This window comes from Callithrix jacchus, chromosome 21, assembly GCF_049354715.1.
Source record: "Callithrix jacchus isolate 240 chromosome 21, calJac240_pri, whole genome shotgun sequence".
Classification (NCBI taxonomy): Eukaryota; Metazoa; Chordata; class Mammalia; order Primates; family Cebidae; genus Callithrix; species Callithrix jacchus.
In genome coordinates, this window is record NC_133522.1 from 39,368,519 (window position 1) to 39,389,254 (window position 20,736).

Here is a 20,736-nt window from a genome sequence, read left to right on the forward strand (position 1 = left end):
TAAAACAAGAGGCTGGAGCTCAAGGTGGACTTTCAGTGATTCCCTGCTCCTCATCCAGGGAGCTGCCAATCAGGCATAAGTCACACCCCCTCTGCATAGGAGACTTCTTTTGTTTCTAGGGAAACGGAAGCTGGGGGTTCGTCAATGACTGCTCCATGCAAGAGTACCAAAGCTGGGCCCCCTTGCATTAACTTCAGGCAACTCTGAGGCATCATCCATCTCCAATTTCTCCCTCTGCCCAATCCTACTTTCCTCACTCCTTACAAGTGTTGTCCCCAAGAGCATTTCCAGATAAATTTCCCACATGCAGATCTTCCTTCCAGAGTGTGTTTCCAGGGAACCTAGCTGAACCTAGAGACCTAGAAAGCTGCCCTGTTTCGGCGGAGTGATGACAATAACGTCTAGACTTCAGGGTGTTGCGGAGCGAACGGGAAGATGTGGAGAAGCTGAGACAGCAGGTGTAGCCAACTCCTTTGAGAAAGACGACTTTTGGGCTCAGAGAAACATGACAGTGCCTGGAAGGGGGCAAGAAGAAAGTCAAGGGGGGATACTTCAGGTGGGTGATGTTACCCCACCGTCATGTGCTGTTGCCTGATGCCTGTAGAGAGGAAACTGAGGAGTCCGGCTCCTGTTAGAATCCCAGGTGTGGTTTATCAGGACGGACCCTGGGCAACTACAAGGCTGTACCAGGCAGGCCTCACAGGGAGGTTCCCTCCCCAGACCAGACCTGACATACCCGAGGCACTGCAGTCCCTGGAGGGAGCTGCACCCAAGGACTCAGGCCCGTGCCGGCCATGTGCTTGCACACACCTGTGCTCCCAGCCCTGCACCTTCATGCTCAGGTCTCTCGGCCCAAAGCCTTCTTCAGACACCTCCGCCAAGGCCTCCTTCTTCTCTGGGAGGAGAGAGGGAGAACCACGAAGACATTGTTATCCACTTTGACTCAGTTCTTTTCCACTCCTGGTCCTCTCCTCTCTCCCTTCCTGGGTCCATAAAACTGCAGAAGCCTCAAAAGAGAGATGACCTTCATCCCCACATCTACACCACCAGCTACTCCACTCTTGACTGGAGCTCTGTTTCGGGGTCGGGGGCAGGGAGGAATCCTCTTGCTTCTGCCCCTGCCGTGAGTGATGAGGGCTTCACTGCTACTTTCTCTTTTTTTGAGACGGATCTTACTCTGTTGCCCAGGCTGGAGTGCAGTGGCACAATCTAAGCTCACTTCAACCTCCACGTCTTGGGTTCAAGCGATTCTCCTGCCTCAGCCTCCCAAGTAGCTGGGACTGTAGTTGGCACACCACCACGCCTGGCTAATTTTTGTATTTTTAGGAGAGATGGGGTTTCACCACGTTGGCCAGGCTTGTATTGGACTCCTGACCTCAAGTGATCAACCCACCTCGGCCTCCCAAAGTGCTGGGATGACAGACATTACTGTGACTTTCATTTTTGCTTATTACGTCAATTAGCCACTCTCTCCAGCTCAGCTGAGCCCTTGACAGACACGTTGCTCACACCCATGAGAGAAGGCTTGATGTCCCTAGGAAGCAGACAAGAGAGGTGACTGGACCTACAGCAACTGCTCTGGCCTTTGGCAAGAGGAGGGATACCCCCGAGGTTGTCACTGGAGAGAACACAGGTCAGAGACAGGCAGGTGATCCGAGTGAGGGGGCGGGGCTTAAGGAAGGCCGATGGCGCCTGTGTTCCTGGCAAAGTATCAACAAAGAGAGGGAAGAGAGGGGCTTGGAAGGAAACCAGTGCGGTGGAGCAGCTCCCTATAGGAATGAGAAAGTGAGCCCACCTGACAAGGCAGAGGGCTGATGGGGCAGTGCCAGAGCCTGCTGGAAAACCAGTGACAGAAGAGCTCCAAGGTGCCCAGCTCAGTGACCAGCCAGCAGCAGGGTCTGCACAATGGCTGGCTTCTCCTTCCCAGCACGATGTGCATTTCTGCTACGCCAGGGACGGCACAGTGCTGTTGGCCAGGAAGGGGGCTGGATGAAGAGCCCTCCCAGGGGGAATGTTGGCATTGTTTACTCTGTTTCCGGTTTCCACAGCCAGCTAGAGGAAAAAAGGACCCAAAAGTGATTGATACAAGCCCAGCAGAAGAGCCAAAGCCTGAAGGCAAGAAATTCAAACACCAAGTCAGCCAGCCAAGTACAAGCCATGCTGACATGGCCTGCTGATCCAGCCAACATCCACTCAGAGATTACACACCGTAGCTCAAGGTGCAATCGTGCTTTCTTTTTCTTCTGGTTCTTTCTTCAGCACCAGCGATACTGTTTTCCTGAAAGCTTACAGGGATTCCAAATGGGCTGCCCTGAAAGGCCCCCTACCTTTGACAGTGTGCAGTCTCCTGGGGACTTTGTGGGTCCCCTGGCTCCCAAGTACACGCAGAGCCAGATCTAGAGTAGCAGAGGCCTAGCATTGCAGGTCTGAATGGTCAGGAAGTAATCCAGTTGCGGTTTCGGTTAACTGAATTGATCAGCACTTTCGTGATCAGTTAAACCAAGCCAGGTACTTCTTCAAACAAGCAGATACAAAATGGCTTATATTGGTGGCATCACAAACACCTACGTAATTAGTCAGTGTCTTGCCTCAGGCTCCATCAAATTAGACATTCAGACGGCATTATCTTCCTAAAGATCATAAGACTAAGGACAGACAAAAAAGCAAAACTGACTGTTTAGAGCCAGTAGCCTCACAGTTCCTTACATAATGAGCAAAGCCTGTCCAAAAAAGATAAAGAGCACCGTCTACGAGGATAAGGTCTCCTGGGAGGCAGTACCTTTACCTGCAAACTGTATTTGTCTGCCTTGTTCTTTGGTTTCTCAGCTCCTTTGCATGTGGAGCCATTTTGCATATAGGGCTCTCTCACGGAGCAGCCTGGGATGTGCCAGAGACACGTGCCTCAGAGCCTGTGCAGATAGATGCTCTTCTGTAAGCATAGAACATCTTCTGTCATCCAGCCCTCTCCTCGTGTCATCGAGTCCAGTGTTTCCGCCTTAGAGAGGTTCTCTCCCTCACTGTCTCTAGTACCTCTTTCTTTTTCTTCATAACATGTAGCATTACTTGACATCATATTATTTCAATTCAATTCAACAAATATTTTTTGTTCACACATTTATCCTTGTCCACACTACAGTGAGGCTCCAGGAGAGCAGATGCGTTGTATATTTCATTCACTGCTGGCTCCCCAGCCCTTAGAACGGTGCTTGGTGCTTAATAGGTAGCTCAAGATCTATCTGTTGAATGTGTGGATGTATGAATGAATGAATGCTCGGGACCTTTCAGTGAATTTGTGGCTGACTCAGGCCCAGAGTTCAGGTCTTTCACTGAGAGCTGCATTGTATTCCAGGACTTCCCATCTCTCAGATTCCCAGAAATGATGGGTATATACGTGCTATGCCCTCTCAGATGCTGTCTTCCTTTTCCTTTCTTCACAGCTCTCTGGCACCAATTTTTCCACTTCTCAGAAACACTTTGGCGTACAAATTCCCAAAGCAACCTTGCTCTTCATTCTGGAAAATATGATGCCAACACCTCAGAATAAAGGACAGACAGGAGCTTTTGCTTCAAAGGGAATCAATCACTTCATGCATGTTAAATTGCCTGAAAGACTCTAAACTTCACAACTTTTGATCATAACTCCACTATATTTGCATACATTCATTGTTATATCTGAAAAGCATAGGATAGTTGTTTTTTAAAATTAAATGAAGTAAGTTCATATGTTATCGCTAGGTGTAAGAACTGCTAATGTGGACAACTGCTGATAAGGACCTCTATAGAAGTAGAAAATTCTAAGTGTCCTACTATCACCAATAAGAAATTTTAACAGTCCAGTGGATACAATACAATCACATGGAAAACTGTATACAGTATGTTGTATGAGAAGATCCCACAGAAGGAACAGAGCCTGTAAGATACATCATCATCTAAACTACAGGTGAGAAGAACATCAAGATTCTTTAAAGCAATGGCTCTCAACGTGTGTTTCCTAGACCAGCAGCGTCAGCACTACATGGAAACCTAGAAATGCAAACTCTCCAGCCCCGCCTCAGACCTGCCGGATCGGCAACTGCGAGAAGTCCGTATTTTCATCTATGTTATAACAGGTCCTTAGGTGACTCCATGAACACTACAGCTGGCAAACCATTGCCTTTAACAGTGCACAAGCTGTTATTTGAGTACAAAATTGCAGTTTTCTGCGTTGTCGTGACTCTATTTTTGCAGGAGTAGAAAGGTACCCCATGGCAGTAGAGATAAGTGGATCTGAAACCCCGACAGCAGCTCAAGAGGTTCTTTATGACAGCTGGAACCTGAACTCCAGTTGCCCTCGGAGGCTTGTGGTTTAACCGTCCCAGAGACAAATCTGCCACTTCCGGCTTGCATCCAGCAAAAGTGCAGGTGTTCGTCATCAGGAGATGTCGGCTGATGTATGCACACATTTAAGACAGATTCGAAGGGTCATGGACAGATCACCAATAAGACCAACATGCAAGACCAGTGGACAGTGTGTGGTCCGGGTCCTAGGACTGACAACTGGGGCCTCAGCACCTGCTTGGGATGGTGTTTTATTTTGACTTTTTTCTGAAACAGCAGAGAAACTGCCCAAATGATCAAAATGAGGTAAGAATGTGTTTACATTTGTCTCACTTGCTCTCCACTGCCTCCCTGTGACCAATACTCACAGTTCTATGGTCTCAGCAGTTGCACTGAGAGGTCAAAAGAACCTGCTGTTGTGTGTTCATAATCTTGTATTACCTCTAACAAACAATTTATACTACTAAACGGGACATCAGCTACGATGCTCAAGATTTTAAGTGCTTTTTAAACTAAAAACAAACAAAAAAATTGTGACCTGAATATAATGTAAATGGTTTATCTTCAAGTCAAAAGCCACAGGTTTACCTCTGCAGCTTTACTCTTTCCTAAAAATTGCTTTTGTATATTGCTTATGCATGCTTTCTGCATCCCATAAAGTATATAGACAATAACAGTTTACTCTAAGTCCTCCAGATGAGTTACTACCTCTACTATATGTTTCATTCTCATTGCATGTTTAATGCTTATTAATATCTGTGTTTTGTAGTGGACTTCATGAGGACAGATAATATTACCAACTGAATTGTGTACCTCAAAATTCACATGTTGAAACCCTAATCCCCAAGGTGACTGTATTTGAAGTTGGGCCTACAACAGGTAGGTTAAATGAGGTCATAAGGGTGGGGCCCTGAATCGATAAGGTTAGTGTCCTTTTAAGAAGAAACACCAGAGAGCTTGTTCTCTCCACAGTATGAGGACACAGTGAGAATGTAACCATCTGTGCACAGGAAGAGAGGCCTCACCAGGAACCAAATGAGCCAGAACCATTTTGGACTTCTCAGCTGCCAGAACTGTGAGAAATAGTCTGTGGTATTTTGTTATGGCGGCCCATGCAGACGAATACAGATACCATGTCTATGTTGTTCATTGTCCTATCTTCTGTGTCTAGCATGTTACAGTCTCTCAAATATATGTTTAGTAAGATGCATACTAGTTAAAAGGCATTGATTTTTGGCTTAAGTAAATAACTGTTGTATTGTGTTATATTTCCAGGATTTTTTCTATTTTTCATAAACTCTGTGAAAAATTTCACTTAGAAAAAACTAATACTGTCATTGGCATTACAAGAGGTGCTCTACAGGATTTGTGTGACCCACAGTAGCCCTGCCAAAAATGCCTGTCATCCACTTATGGACAGACTTAGCTTAAAATTCTTCTAGAGCTAGCAATGGGATATCTCCCTTTATTTTCTCTGTGGTACAGAGACAGTTTTCCATTAATTTTCTCATAAGGGCTTTCCATGAACATGGTAAATAAAAAAAGAGAGAAAGCAACAAGTCAGAGCACTCTAAGTAGGTAGGTTTCATGGGAGCAAAGAGGTGAACAGGAGAGCAGAAATGTGAACAGACCAGATGTCTTGGAGGCTTGAGAACAGTAACCATGGTGTGAGAACAATATTAAGACTTTTATTTTTATTTTCCAAATAGTTTTTAAAAGGCTTTAAGCCAGGTACAGTGGCTCATGCCTATAATCCCAGCACTTTGGGAGGCTGAAGCGGGTGGATCACTTGAGGTCAGGTGTTTGTGACCAGCCCGGCCAGCATGGTGAAATCCTGTCACTACTAAAAATACAAAAATCAGCTGGGCATGGTGGTATGCACCTGTGATCCTAGGCACTCAGGAGGCTGAGGCACGAGAACTGCTTGAACCCAGGAGGCAGAGGTTGCAGTGATTGAGATTGTGCCACTGCACTCCAGCTTGGGTGACAGAGTGAGACTCCTTCTCAAAAACAAAAACAAAACAAACAAAGAGGCTGAGGTGAGAGGATTCCTTGAGCCCAGAATTTCAAGGCTGCATGTGCTATGATCACACCACTGCACTCCAGCCTGGGCAACAGAGCAAGACCCCATCTCAGAAAAAGCCTTTATCCCTTTTTAAATGTCTATAAAAGGCATCCTTTTCAAATGTTTATTTTATATATGATTTACAACGTGCATAAAAATAGTGCAGTAATATGTGTATTTAACCTATAGATAAGTAATGATACATCTACTGGGAATGCAGGATGAATGTTGTTGTTTTCCAATTGGAAACATATAATAAAAAAATATCTAAAGGCTGTTGCTCTTGACTCAGAGATGGCAGGAAGGTGGAAACAAAATGCAGAGGTCCAAACACTAATGGGTTAACTAAAAGTCAACAGAATAGCAGTGGCAAAAAGCTTCCCACACTCCTCTGCTGCCTGCCTCTCTCCTTCCTGAGCCAGTCAGGCATTTGTCCAAATCACCCTTAGGCAAAAAATTATAGATTTGTTCTTCTTAATTGAATTAACCACCCTGGCAATATCATTGCACTCTTCAGTAAGCCAAAGTAAAGATTGCACAACTCTGGCAGTTGCTGTCCAGAGCCTTACAATGTCTCACTCCACACTTACCTACCTATGCTACAGGGATGCTTTCAGACATAAGTTTTGCCTCAAAAACATAGGCCTTCATTTTCTTGGTAAGGCTCCGTTAATATTAGCTACCTTAAAAAAAAAAAAAATCAACCTGCTGTCTCCTTTTTTTTGAGACAGAGTCTCATTCTGTCACCCAGGCTGGAGTGCAATGGTGTGATCTCGGCTCACTGCAACCTCTGCCTCCCAGGTTCAAGCAACTCTCCTGCCTCAGCCTCCCAAGTAGCTGGGACTACAGGTGCCCTCACCACACCCAGCTAATTTTTGTACTTTTAATTGAGACGGGATTTCACTATATTGGCCAGGTTTTTCTGGAACGCCTGATATTGTGATTCACCCCCGTCAGCCTCCCAAAGTGCTGGGATTACAGGTGTGAGCCACCGCACCTGGCCGTCTTCTTTTAAATATAAAGAAAATACTCAAAGATTGCCAGACAATAAGAAAAATAAAAGAAAAATACGAACAGACAAATTGACTCTTAAAGAATAGAATAGGCCAGGTGCGGTGGCTCATGCCTGTAATCCCAGCACCTTGAGAGGCTGAGGTGGGAAGATCACCTGAGGTCAGGAGTTCAACACCAGTCTGGCCAATATGGCAAAACCCCGTCTCCACTAAAAATACAAAAATTAGCTGGGCATGGTGGCAGGTGCCTATAACCCCAGCTACACGGGAGGCTGAGGCAGGAGAATCGCTTAAACCGGGAGGCAGAGGTTGCAGTTAGTCGAGATTGTAGCACTGCACTCCAGCCTGGGGCACAAGAACGAGACTTCAACTCAAAAAAAAAAAAGAAAGAAAGAAATAGAATACTGGAACAGAAGAGAATGTCGCAGAAACCTAAACTCTAAAAGATCCCACATTAGTGCATCCATAAAACAAGAACAAGATGCTGTATTTTAAAAATCAGAATAAAGAAATGCTTTTGAAAATTAAACACATTATTACAGAAATAAAAATGTCATTAGAAATCAAGTAAATCTTCTAGAACCAAGGACGAATAAAGAGTTAAAAACCAGAGGGAACATATTAGGAGACCTCAAGGGTACTTCCAATCCAGGAAGTACAATTTTCTACTAATAGGAGTTTAAGAAAGAACAAATAGAAATAGAAGGGAGGAAGTATTTCAAACATGGTGCAAGGATGACACTTCTGCTTCTGGCCATGATGGAGCAGATTTACTCTTTTGCCTTAAACTATAAATAACCAACACAGCACAAAATATTTAAAATACATATTTTTAGATATTAGACAATAATAGACTCAGGACAGTGATCCCTGAGAGAAGAGAAACAACTGAGGTGGGCTTTACAATTGCCCAAGCTGACTTACTGGAGAGAACTTCCAGGCCTCAGCATAGAGAGAAGGACTCCATATCCCTGTGGGTTGAGGAAATGCAGGTAGGATTCCAAGGAGGCCAGGGCTTCTAGATTTCACAGGGTAGAGAACCAGAGAAAAGAGAGCTGCACACACAGAAAAAGCTCCGGAGAGCTGCAAAGAGTCCTAGGCTAATTATGGATCAGACAATGTGTAGTAAAGAAGCTTGAGGCCAGGGAAAGAACCACCCAAAAGAGCAAAGGGATCAATCCCATTGTTCATGCTGGGCTGAAAATGTTTCCAACCAGCATGGAAAATTTCATAATTAATGAAGCATCAGGTAGCATACTCAGGGGGGAGTTACTTCAATAGTGGGGCAAATGTAGCCTTACACCAAACACTTCTCTGGTCCCCTCTGACAAAAGCAAGCCTCAAACATACCAAGCCATTTCCAAGTAGCTTAACTGGATCCCAGAATAAAACTTGAGTAATATTTATAGGAATAAAGAACTATCCAGCACCCAACAATGTAAAATTGATGTCTGGCATCTGATAAAAAATTACTACGCATGCAAAAAGGTAGGAAAATACAATCTATAACAAATGAGAGCATTAAAAAAATTAAACAAATTAGATTCAACACAGTTTAATTTAGCAAAGAACAATTCATAAATTGGGCAGCCCGTGGAATAAATTCAGAGCAACTTCAGGGTTGCCACATGGTTGATAACATTTTTAAACAGAAAAAGGAAAATCATGTACAGAAAACAGAAGTGAGACACAGAAATAGCTGGATTGGTCACAGCTGTTTGGTTGCCTTAGTTGAAGCTGGCTTGAACACCTGGCCACCTGTGATTGGCCAAAACTCAGCTGCTGTGATTGATTGAGACTCAGCTACTTGTTACAAGAGCAAGTTACAGTCTGTTTACACATCAAGATAGGCTACAGTTCATTATGTACAAAGAAACCTTTAGGCCAAACTTAAAATATGTGAAGAGGTAGCTTTAGGCTAAATTTAATTTAACAAGAAGAAAAGTAAATCAATAGAAACAGTAGATAGAATTAGTAGATTGGGACATTGAAACAGTTATCAAAACTATATTTATATGTTCAAGTAGATGGAGGAAAGCATTAGTATATTAAGGAGAGACATGAAATATGAAATATATTTTTAAAAGACCAAATCCAACTTCTGGACATGAAGAGTACAGTGTCTGAGATGAAAAATATACTGAATTCGGATTAATAGCTGATTAGACACTGTGGAAGAAAAGAGCAGTGAATTTGAAGACATAGTGATGGAAACTATTCAAAATGAAAGACAGGGGAAAAGACAAGAAAAAATTAAAGAATAGCATTGAACACAACTTTAAGGATTCTAATATATGTGTATTTGGAAGGAGAGTAAAGAGAGGATAAGAAAAAAAGAATTGAAAGAATGGCCAATAGTTTTCTAAGCTTGATGAAAACTATAAACCCATTGATCCAAGAAGCTCACCAAGCCCCAGCCACAAAAATAATACAAGAAAATTGTATTCAGCTAGAGACACAAGTCCTCAAATAGAAAGGGTCCACCAAATGGTGTCAAGCAATTAGGTGACCAGGTAATATTTAGGACAATTAGCTGAACCGAAAGTAACAATCAAGCCTTTATTCACTAACTGCAAGCAAGAAGCAAAAAGAGGCAGCAGCATCCCAGTGTTCCCTTTTCCCTTACAGAATGGCTAGGGATACAGATATGCTTATGTGCAGAAGTGGCCCAAGGTGGTGTGGGAGGTGAGAGAGCTGAGTCCTTAACTATAAATCCCTCCAGAAAACTGCAGTGCATTGCAGTGCACATGCAAGTCTGGTATGGGGAGGGCAGTTTTTCCCCATGAGACCTGGCAGACAAAGCTTTGTAATTTCTGTAGTCAGGACTGAAAGATCACTCACAAGATTTTGGGATACAGCCAGATTCCACAAATGAGGAGCAGAATCACTGGGGGAATAAAAGCTCCTCCTCCTCTTTCCAATATGCTGATAGATATAAAATCTGGACATCGACCAGGTGCAGTGGCTCATGCCTGTAATCCCAGCACTTTAGGAGGTTGAGGTGGGCGGATCACAAGGTCCGGAGATTGAGACCATCCTGACCAACATGGTGAAACCCCGTCTCTACTAAAACACAAAAAATTAGCCGGGCATACTGGCACATGCCTGTAGTCCCAGCTACTCAGGAGGCTGAGGCAGGGGAATTGCTTGAACTGAGAGGCAGAGGTTACAGTGAGCCGAGATCACACCACTGCACTCCAGCCTCCTGACAGAGCAAGACTCTATTTAAAAAAAAAAGTAAAAATAAAATAAGATCTGGATATCAGGAAAGAAATCTAGGCTGAAGACCAATTTGGGAGCCATGAGCATAAATGACAGTGAACTCGTGGAAGGGGAAGAGACCACTATGGGAGATGGGAAGAGAAGGTGAGCCAGGACAAAGCAGTGAGGGACACCAATATTTAAGTCACGAGCAGTGGGGTGGGCTGCCCTGGAGATTGAGAAGAATGACCAGAGAGACAGATGCAACAGCAAACAAGCTTAATGAGAATAAGAGCATGGGGAATGATACGTACCAAAGGCTATGGAGAAGTCAAGTAAGATCAAGGCTATAAAATGTCTAATAGATCTGAATACTAGAAATGAGCTGATGATCTTGGTGAGAAGAGAGTAAGCAAAATGACTGGGACAGAAAGATAAGCTTAGTGGGCTGAGGAATACATAAGAAGTGAGAAAACAGCCGGGCGAAGTCGTTTACGCCTGTAATCCCAGCACTTTGGGAGGCTAAGGTGGGTGGACCATGAGGTCAAGAGATCGAGACTATCCTGGCCAACATGGTGAAACCCTGTCTCTACTAAAAAAAAAAAAAAAAAAAAAAAAAATTAACCAGGCGTGGTGGCAGGCGTCCATATTCCCAGCTACTAAAGAAGCTGAGGCAGATGAATCACTTGAATCTGCAGTGAGCCGAGATCACGCCACTGCACTTTTAGCCTGGGTGAGAGGGCAAGACTCCGTCTCGAAAAAAAAGAAGTGAGAAAACAAAGATAGGTGTGGACAAATGTAGCTAGATTTGGCTGTGGATAATAATAAGAGGAAGGACAGCTTCTGGAGTGAATCCAGCATATACGCCTTTTTTAATTGGGAGATACTTGAGAATGTTTAACTGTTAATGAGAAGCTAAAGAGCGGTAAGAACGTCATTAATAAAGGTAAAAATAATTAATGGAAAGCCATCCCTATGAAGGTGTGGCTTACAGAACCAGAGAAATTTTCATTCGACTGAAAAAGGGATGTCTTCCCAATGACAAGGAAAGACAGAATGGAGGACGGTGCAGGGGAGTTTGCTGTTTTGGTGATGGAGCGCTGAAACCTGATCTGTTGACTGTATTTTCTAAGACATAAGAGTTGGGTAGATGAACACCTGCTGAAAATGAGAAGAGAAATTGTAGGGTAGAGATTGAAGTGAGTGCAGATTTTTAATTTCAGCTCAGTTGAGGTTGTAGACTATGAAGTTTTGATCATTGGGGCTATTTGATCCTTCAGGTTTTCTCCAGAAAAAATAGATCTTCCCCTGAGCCCTTCTGAAGTGGAAAAAACTAACCATGACGGTCAGGAACAAATAGCCAAAATTAGTGAGCACACTGCGCCAGATACCAGACTTAGCTCTTTCTGTGCATTGATTGATTAAAACTTCATCACACCACTATGAAATAGATACTGCTACAGCCCCCATAAGGAAACAGGAAACAAGATTAAGTAACTTGCCGAGATCCCAGAGTGATGGAGCTGCGATATCAGCCTAAGTCAAGTCAACTTCAGAACTCACTCTTAACCAGTAGGCCAGTCTCTGTTTAAGAGATACTTCGTTGCCATTTGGAAAGGGGTATAGCTGTCTTCCATGTTATTGCTTAAACAGACATCTTTCTTTCTCAGTGTACAGAGAGCCTGCAGCCAGACTCAATCTTTCCTTAAGCTGTGTGAACACAAACCAGGCCTTCTAATATGCTGTTCCCCTTGTTTACATGCTGCATCCCCCTTCTTTTCCTATCTCCTACTTATACGTTGTCTCCCCTTAAACATCTCTTACTCCAGGTCACCTGCTGCAATCTATATCCCTCACCACTAAACTGGCTCAGTGTTCCCACTGTTTGCTTCCTTCTTCTTCTTCTTCTTCTTATTATTTTGAGACAGCGTCTCACTCTGTCACCCAGGCTGGAGTGCAGTGGTGTGATCATGGCTCACTGCAGTCTTGACTTCTTAGGGTTCAACCGATTCTCCTAGCTCAGCCTCTTGAGTTGTAGCTAGTACTACAGGCCTGTGCCATCTCATCTAGCTAATTGTTTGTATTTTTGCAAGATAGGAGGGTTTCACTTTGTTGTCCAGGCTGGTCTCAAACTCCTGGGCTCAAGTGACGCTCTTGCAGCCTCTCAAAGGGCTGGGATTACAGGTGTGAGCCACTGTGCCAGCTTCATTACTATCTTTTACTGAATTGCCTGCCTGCTGGGATGAGGAAAGGTGTAGGATGATGAAGCACTGAGGAGGAAAGCATTCTGGAGATTCCAGAAAGAACTGCTCAGATCCCTTCCCTAGCATCCTGGGGCTAGCGTTTTACACCCTCAAAGTCTGTGCCACTGGGCTACTACTCAGCCAGGACTCTCCCCTTTCATCTACAAACTTCTCCTCCCAGAAAGAAGTGAAAGAAGTGAATTTATTCTTCTGGAAGGTTCTAAAACAGTGATTTCTAATCCAAGGTGCACCCACCCTAGGGGTTTGTGTTGGAATACAGGGTCCAATGAAGTGCAATGAAATTATATTTACATTATATAATAAGAAATAAATTAAGCTTTTGATATTTGATATATAACCTAGCATGAGCACCTTCACTTGGTCCAAATGCCAGAGGATCGCATGTCACATTGGGTGACGTGTGATACACTTGAGAACAGAGTGAGAACCTCACACAGTGGAAATGCGCAGCAATGCGCATTTGTATACTTGTATACTTTGGAGTTGGTGACCATGTCTAGCCATTTACTTGGCCTAATGTGTGTTTACAGGTAGTTTTAACTAAATTAATGCTCACAAAATGAATGTTACAAAATTCTTACAAATAAATTGGAAATTAAAGATAGTACTATTAATACATAAGTGAATAAGATAACAGGAGCCTTGACATATTAGCTAATCACAGTATGAAGACATCACACTAGGAAGACATGCTCCAGAAAACACAAACTTCCACAATTTCTTTTCAGGAGTCATGTGATACTCATTTTGTTTTGGTTCTCCACAAAATTTCATAATTGGTGACAATGTTTAGAAACTGCTTTGGGGGTTCTTACTTAATAGCAAAACACAAAAAGCCACATGCCCCTTGTTCTCCTTTCCACAATATGATGATGACTAAAACACATTCCTCAGTCAGCAATGCTATTGGATCATGTATGGCAAATATAGCTGAAGATCTGAAGAAACAAGAGTTCAATTTCACAGTGTAAGAAATCTGCCATATAATCATAGGGAAACATGCCCTAAAGCACAGATGTTTCTTACATGTCTTTTTCCAAAAAGTGAAATACACAAGGAACAACTTTTTCTTTATCAGCCAAAAAGGGAAAGACAAAATACATACTCAACAGTTTACTTCCTTAATTAAAACAAAAATTTTAGTGCCTAGATCTTGGTTCCTAAACATCATTGCTCCTTAAAACAAACAAACAACAACAACAAAAAAAAACCTGGGCCCCTGGAAGAAATGGCTGATTTTAGGGCTGGGCAGGAAAAATGTAAGATGAACGTGGAACATCTTGTGCTAGAAAGTAGTGTTAGAAAAATAATGAGGGTATACCAAAAGGAAGACAAGTCACCTTGAAGTGGCTGACACTGGCCAAATCTGGGACATTTGAGCATTAAAATAAATAAGGAGGGTGAACTGGTAGAGTACAGGGGATATTTAGGGTAGTGAAATGCTTCTGTATAATGCTGTAATGGTAGATACATGCCATTATGTTGCAGGTAGTTAGACAGGCATGAGAGGGCAGGAGAAGGCTCTTCCCCACCCCAACAGGAATGTCAGGTGATGGTTTGTGGGAATTCACTCAGGGTGGTGGCAAAAATATTAAGGGAAAATTTTAGAGAAAGTTATAGAATATAGTCTCAAACTCTTTTGGAAGGCCTAAGGGTTTTGTCTATAGTTCTTGGCTAAAGACAGCCTGAGTCTCTTTGCAGGAGCCAGAGAGATTAGGGCACAAATACAAAGGAATGTGAGTAGTTTACCTAGCTAGCTTGTTTATTCATGTGGTCTTAAAATTAAACTTGGAGCCAGATGGCCCTCTCTGGCGGTGGGAGGGGTACATCGACCAGGGAAGTTACCCTCTAATGGTGTTTGCTTTGGGCATCAGAACCTGGCTTTTAATCTGTCTCTACAAGTATGCTGACTTAAAGACTATTATTAAATCTATACTGGATAAATGGGAAGAAGGCAAGCTAGTCAGTGCCATGTAGCTGCAATCTCTCTCTGTGAGTGGCTCACAACCTCCTGCCCATATATTCACTGGAAATTTGTGTCCGAGTGTATTTATTCATCTGTCATGCAGCTGGGGCCTGTGGGACAGACACCGGCAATGGTTCCACAATCACATTGCCTCTCTAAAAATGATAATTCAGCATCCAGCACCAAATTATCTCCCGATGGATCACGGCTATTACATTAAAGTGTTAATTGAATGCAGGCACCAGGGAGAAGCAAAAAGGGCTTCCAATATAACCTTCAGTATTGGGTAAGTGAGCCTGGGCATGCACATTGAAACAAAATGACGAAATATGACCTTCTGGGGGCACTCGGTTGGAAAAGGGAAGAAAGCCTCAGATGGGCATGTGTACAACTTCCTAAACACATGCACATGCTCACTTCCCAAGTGTAAGGAGGGCACTGTGCATGCAGGCAGCCCACCCTAAGGGAAGAATCATGGGAAAAGGGTGCAAGACCCCAGAAGTGGGCCAGCCTGTAAGTCCTGGAATCACAGTTAAATGCTGCACTTGTCCTTCAAGTCATCTGTTTGGGTCTCTTCCAAGTGTACTTTCCTTCTTTCCTGTTCTAAAGCCTTTTAAAATAAACTTCCACTCCTGCTCTGAAACTTGCCTCAGTCTCTTTTTCTGCTTTATGCCCCTCAATCGAATTCATTATGCAGGTAACTGAGATGCCTTCCAGTTGGCCTGAGTTTTTTTTTTTTTTATCTCAAAATAAAAAAAAAATGTCCGTGACATGAAAGACAATGGCCAGGGAACTACTCTGGATAAAGAAAGCTAAAGAAGTTCAGGATAATAAATAAATAATATACATATATGATTTTGCATGTGTATTTAAAGAGGGAGTGCAGATGTGGCAAAACACTAACGATTTGCTGAATTTGGGCAAAGGGTATGTAGGAGTTCTCTTACTATTTTTGTAACTTGTCTGTCAATTTGAAAATTCTTTCCAAGCAAAAAGTAAAAAGGGGGCTGGGTACAGTGGCTCACACCTGTAATCCCAGCACCTTGGGAGGCTGAGTTGGGCCATTACTTGAGGCCAGGAGTTCAAGACCAGCCTGGCCAACATGGCAAAACCCAGTATCTACTAAAAATACAAAACAGGCAGACGTGGTGGCACACACCTGTAGTCACAGCTACTTGGGAGGCTGAGGCAGGAGAATTGCTTGAACCGGGGAGGCAGTGATTGCAGAGAGCCGAGATCGTGCCATTGCACTCCAGCCTGGGCAACAGAGCAAGACTCTCCCCCCACAAAAGAAAGTAAAAAAGAACATGCTGTATGGAAAAACTGCAAGTACAACACCTCTTCTAGACCGTTTTGACTAGAATAAAGGAGGGAAAGGAGGTCCTGGGGTAAAGTTATAGAGCTAGCACCAAAGGGGATAATTCATGTCTTAACCATAAACGAATTATTACAGCAAAGAAGTTGAAACTAAAGTACATAAAGTACTTACCACAGGATGTCACAGCTGTGGCAAATTTTATTAGCATATTCTAATTTTATTAAAATACAATTCAATGTTTGTAAATATATTTATTAAGATAGGGAAGACTATGAAAATCTTTCTGCCATGCAAATTACTGTCAATTTAAAAATAAATTACGTATTTTTATAAAGATACTTACTGACATTTTCTTTAACAAGTAGCTCAGACAAGCATGCTTATGTAGCAGATAATTGAAAAACAAAACCATTGAACCTTTAAACTTACTTTTAATATGAAAAGGGAAAGTCAAAAGAAACTCTTGCATTTTTAAATGTATCTGGAAATATATTCATTTGGGTGTAATTTTTTATTGCTGAAACAACTCTGAGCATCTACAAAAACTCTAGCTGCTCACTAAAGAAAGTCGGGGGGCAGTTACTTCGGTGGCTGAGGTGGGAGGATCACTTGAACCTGGGAGATTGTGGCTGCAGATTTATGGTCACACCACTGCACTCCAGCCTGGGTAACACAGCATGAGGAGATGGGAGAGAAGGGAGATGGGAGGGGGAAGAGGGGAAAGGGGAGAGAGAGAGAGAGACAGAGAGAAAAAGAAAAAAAGGGGGAAAAAAGAAAAGGAGAGGAAATTGCCAATGTGTTTAAAAATCTAATGAAAGGTTTTAGTCATTTGAGTTGACTGTACTAAATATAGAAATACATCCTATTTCAACCAGTTTGCAAGAACTTTTGGAAAGCAGGAAATGGAAATTTTAATTTAAGCATGAAGAGTCGTTGGAAAGGCTTTTAAAATAAGTATAATTTATTATCGCAACCAGGAATTTTCCTCTTCCCTTTGGACCCACGTATCTTCATGGGGTGTTTTTCCACCTTTGATGTTGTTAAAACTAAGTACTGACACACTCAGACTCAAACCCCCAAATCGCTGAATCATAGAGTGGTAATTCAAGGTTTTCAAAACCATTCCTAACAACTCGATAGATTTCCTAAAAATCATTATTCAATGAAACTGGGTGAATTTCATGATACGCAAATTATACTTCTAAGATGTTTTTAAAATAGGCATATTCCCCCTGGGCTTGGTGGCTCACACCTGCAATCTCAGCACTTGGGGAGGTCGAGGCGGGCAGATCACTTGAGGTACAGAGTTCGAGACCAGCCTGGGTAACATAGGAGAAATCCCATCTCTATTAAAAACACAAAAATTAGCCAGGCGTAGTAGCGCACGCCTGTAATCTCAGCTACTCAGGAGGCTGAGGCAGAAGAATCCCTTGAACCCAGGAGGAAGAGGTTGCAGTGAGCCGCGCCACTGAACTCCGACCTGGGCGACAGAGTGAGACTTTGACTCAAAAAACCCAACCAACCAACCATATTCCATTGCATTGTCCTTTACAAATATTCATTTAATTATATAATTGCTAATTAATTGTTTAGTTGTTTTAACAACCAAGTATTCGATTCTTTACACTATTTCATCATTTAAGTTTTATTTCGCGTATTTTCACAATGCACGTTATCTATTATTGAGGAATTTAATTAAATAACCATTCGAACGGTGGGCTCGAAATGTTTACTGATGAAGCTTGGAGAGTTACGATCACATCACTGCACTCCAGCCTGCTGGGTAACAGACCAAGGGGAGAGAGACGAAAAGAGAGAGGGGAGAGAGAAGAGGAGACTCTCCGGCCACTGGAAGGAAGAGAGGGCAAAACAGCCTAGCAACCGCTGTTCTGGAGCCCCTCGGCCCAAGAACGTGGCGGTTCTCTCGGACCATCGCGCCCCTCAGCCAGGTCGCCCCGAATGAGCGCTCCACGGCCTCTGGTCCCGCTTTCGCTCTGCACACAGGAACTGTCGGGTCCTCAACCGCTTCCTTCTCCCAGCCTCATCAGGTTCCCAGGCCGCTGGGGATTCCCAACGCCACCTTCCAAGGTTCTAGGGTCAGCGAGCGCCTAAGGGCAAGGACGAAGAGCGCCGGGCAGCGATCGGGACCACACCCGCGCCCCCCAGCTGCAGACACGGGGAAGAGACGCGGGAACTCCAAGGTGTACAGGTCTCCGCAGGCGCCTGCCGCATTCCAGTGACGGTCAAGGCCTCCCGTGAGGCGGGGTTTTCCCAGAAAGCAAGCGTGTACTGCGCCAGATGCGCCACTAGCCGGAAACAGTAAGGAAGGAGAGAAAGCAGAGGGCCTCCCATTTCCAAGGCGCGTGCGCAGAGGGAGGGGAGGCGCGTGCGCAGAGAGGCAGTGAGCGCTAGGAAGGGCGGCGCCTGCGCGATGGGGCGGTGAGGGCTAGGCGGGGCGGCCCGGGCACAGAGGGGCGGTGACAGCTAGGAGGGGCAGCGCGTGCGCAGAGCGCCGATGTGACTTAGGACGGGGAGATGTGAGCTAAGAGGAGCAGCGCGTGAGCGGAGATGTGACTGGTGGGACTTACGGCGGCTCGCGGAGGATGGTCGCCCTCCTGGGCGCGACGACCCTGATGCTCGTCGCCGTGGCGCTATGGGTGTTGCCCGCAGCCGCAGGTGAGAGGCGGTGAGAAGAGTCTCGGCGTGGGGCCGGAGACAGGGCGCGCAACTGGGCTACGGGGGCGGCGATGGTGTTGGGGGCAACAGACGCCCAGTCTCGGAACTCTTTGGTCCTCTTTGCCCCGGTGGTTTGGGGTCCCTAGCCGCAGCGCTCAGATTAAACCCAACCTGGGCTCGAAAATGAAACAGGAGAGTGGTGTTGTGAGTCCTCCCTCGTCGCTTGCCTGCTACCGGCGTACTGATCCTTGGGCGCGCCCGGGTCCCACCCCCCAGGAAGTGGCGGTGCCAGAGCTTTGTGTCTAGTGTGCTGCTTTCCGGCAAGGTACTGCAGCTCAGATGACATATTTGATAATAAAAAAACATTAACTGAAACGCATTTCCTCAGGTTAACAGGCGCCCTGTCCCACGGGATAGTGAACTAAGTGTGGCCAGGATTTCTCTGCCCTCAGGATTCTTACAGGCCAATAAAAAATGACAACCGAAGGGAGTGAGTGACAGAAGCATCATTCTCAGTCCTCGAGGTTTACTAAGCCTGCTTCAGGGCGCATGCGGGAGAAACATGAGCCACAGACACATCTGTGACTGGTTTTCCGGAGAGGTTTTCAGGAGGTGGTAAGACAAATAGTTCCGTAAGACTTTAGTGGTCAAGAAATCTGTATTATAAGTAAGATACCATGAGTGTCTTAAAAAGAAAAAGAGAGAATGTAATCCCAGCACTTTGGGAGGCCGAGGCGGGTGAATCACGAGGTCAAGAGATTGAGACCTGGTCAACATGGTGAAACCCCGTCTCTACTAAAAATACAAAAAATTAGCTGGGCACGGTGGTGCGTGCCTGTAATCCCAGCTACTCAGGAGGCTGAGGCAGGAGAATTGCCTGAACCCAGGAGGGGGAGGTTGCGGTGAGCCGAGATCGCGCCATTGCACTCCAGCCTGGGTAACAAGAGCGAAACTCCGTCTCAAAAAAAGAAAGAAAGAAAGAAAAAGAGAGTAAAGGAAGAGTCAGTTATGCAGATGTCTCTAGGTAGGTGGATTCTTGACTTTGTTTTGGACCAGAGAAGATAAGCTTGTAATTGACATTGTCATTGTAGAAGGCCTGAACTAGTTTTTCAGGTTAACTTTGGAATGGCTTTCGTTGAGAGGAGGGGTCCGTTCAGATGGTTGGGGGGCTTAGAATTTTATTTTAGGTTTACATAACTACCTACTTTTTCCCCAAAGAAATAAGCATGTTCAAAACTCAATGAAATGTTGTCTTAGTAAGATTGTAATGTTGCTCAGTTTTTCAGATGTCATAAAAATATTCATACTTTTTAGTTGAGTAAATGCAGTTCTAGACCAAGACTGAGAAAACTATCCAAAATATGGGAAGACATTTTTATTCATACTTTTTTTTTTTTTTTTGAGACAGAGTCTCACTCTGTTGCCCAGGCTGGTGTGCAGAGGCATGATCTCAGCTCACTGCAACCTCCACCTCCTGGGTTCAAGTGATTCTCCTGCCTCAGCCTCTCAAATAGCTGGGATTACAGGTGCATGCCACCACATCCAGGGTTTTTTGTATTTTTAGTAGAGCCAGGGTTTCACTATGTTGGCCAGGCTGGTCTCGAACTGCTGACCTCAAACTATCCACCCACATTGGCCCCATAAAGTGCTGGGATTACAGGCATGAGCCACCCAACGTGATCTGTTTATGCTTTAGACTTTAGTTTTAAGAACTAGACTTAAGTTGTAAACCTAAAGTTACAGTTGGCATGCCCTTATTTATGGGAGACCAGCAAAGAATTTATCAATGATCTGTGAGGGCAGCCCTTTGCAGATGGCTGAGGCTTTTTTTTTTTTTTTTTTTTTTGAGATGGAGTTTCATTGTTGTTACACAGACTGGAGTGCAATGGTGCAACTCACCGTAACCTCCGCCTCCT

At 44.2% G+C, this 20,736-nt stretch overlaps 2 protein-coding genes and 1 long non-coding RNA gene across 7 annotated transcripts in view; all 3 read left to right on the forward strand.

The window, feature by feature from the left end:
• Nucleotides 1-3,632, forward strand: part of IL10RB (interleukin 10 receptor subunit beta) — a 39,455-nt gene extending 35,823 nt beyond the window's left edge. Inside the window, exon 7 of the mRNA XM_078358734.1 lies at nt 3,438-3,632. Coding sequence (XP_078214860.1) covers nt 3,438-3,617 — 180 coding nt within the window. The 3' untranslated portion in view covers nt 3,618-3,632. The remainder of the gene's footprint in view (nt 1-3,437) is intronic.
• Nucleotides 3,633-5,016: 1,384 nt separating this feature from the next.
• Nucleotides 5,017-5,460, forward strand: LOC128930372 (uncharacterized). Its single transcript, XR_008478338.2, has 2 exons — nt 5,017-5,196; nt 5,290-5,460. It is a non-coding gene; the product is annotated as an uncharacterized LOC128930372 (long non-coding RNA).
• Nucleotides 5,461-18,663: 13,203 nt separating this feature from the next.
• Nucleotides 18,664-20,736, forward strand: part of IFNAR1 (interferon alpha and beta receptor subunit 1) — a 29,877-nt gene continuing 27,804 nt past the window's right edge. For 4 of the 5 annotated variants that reach the window (XM_078358736.1, XM_002761395.6, XM_054249144.2 and 1 more), the window contains exon 1: nt 18,664-18,820. In XM_078358736.1, the coding sequence (XP_078214862.1) occupies nt 18,748-18,820 (73 nt within the window). In that variant the 5' untranslated portion in view covers nt 18,664-18,747. Of the gene's footprint in view, nt 18,821-19,208; nt 19,436-20,736 lie in introns of all 5 variants that reach the window. The other variant, XM_054249145.2, reaches the window with a different exon arrangement.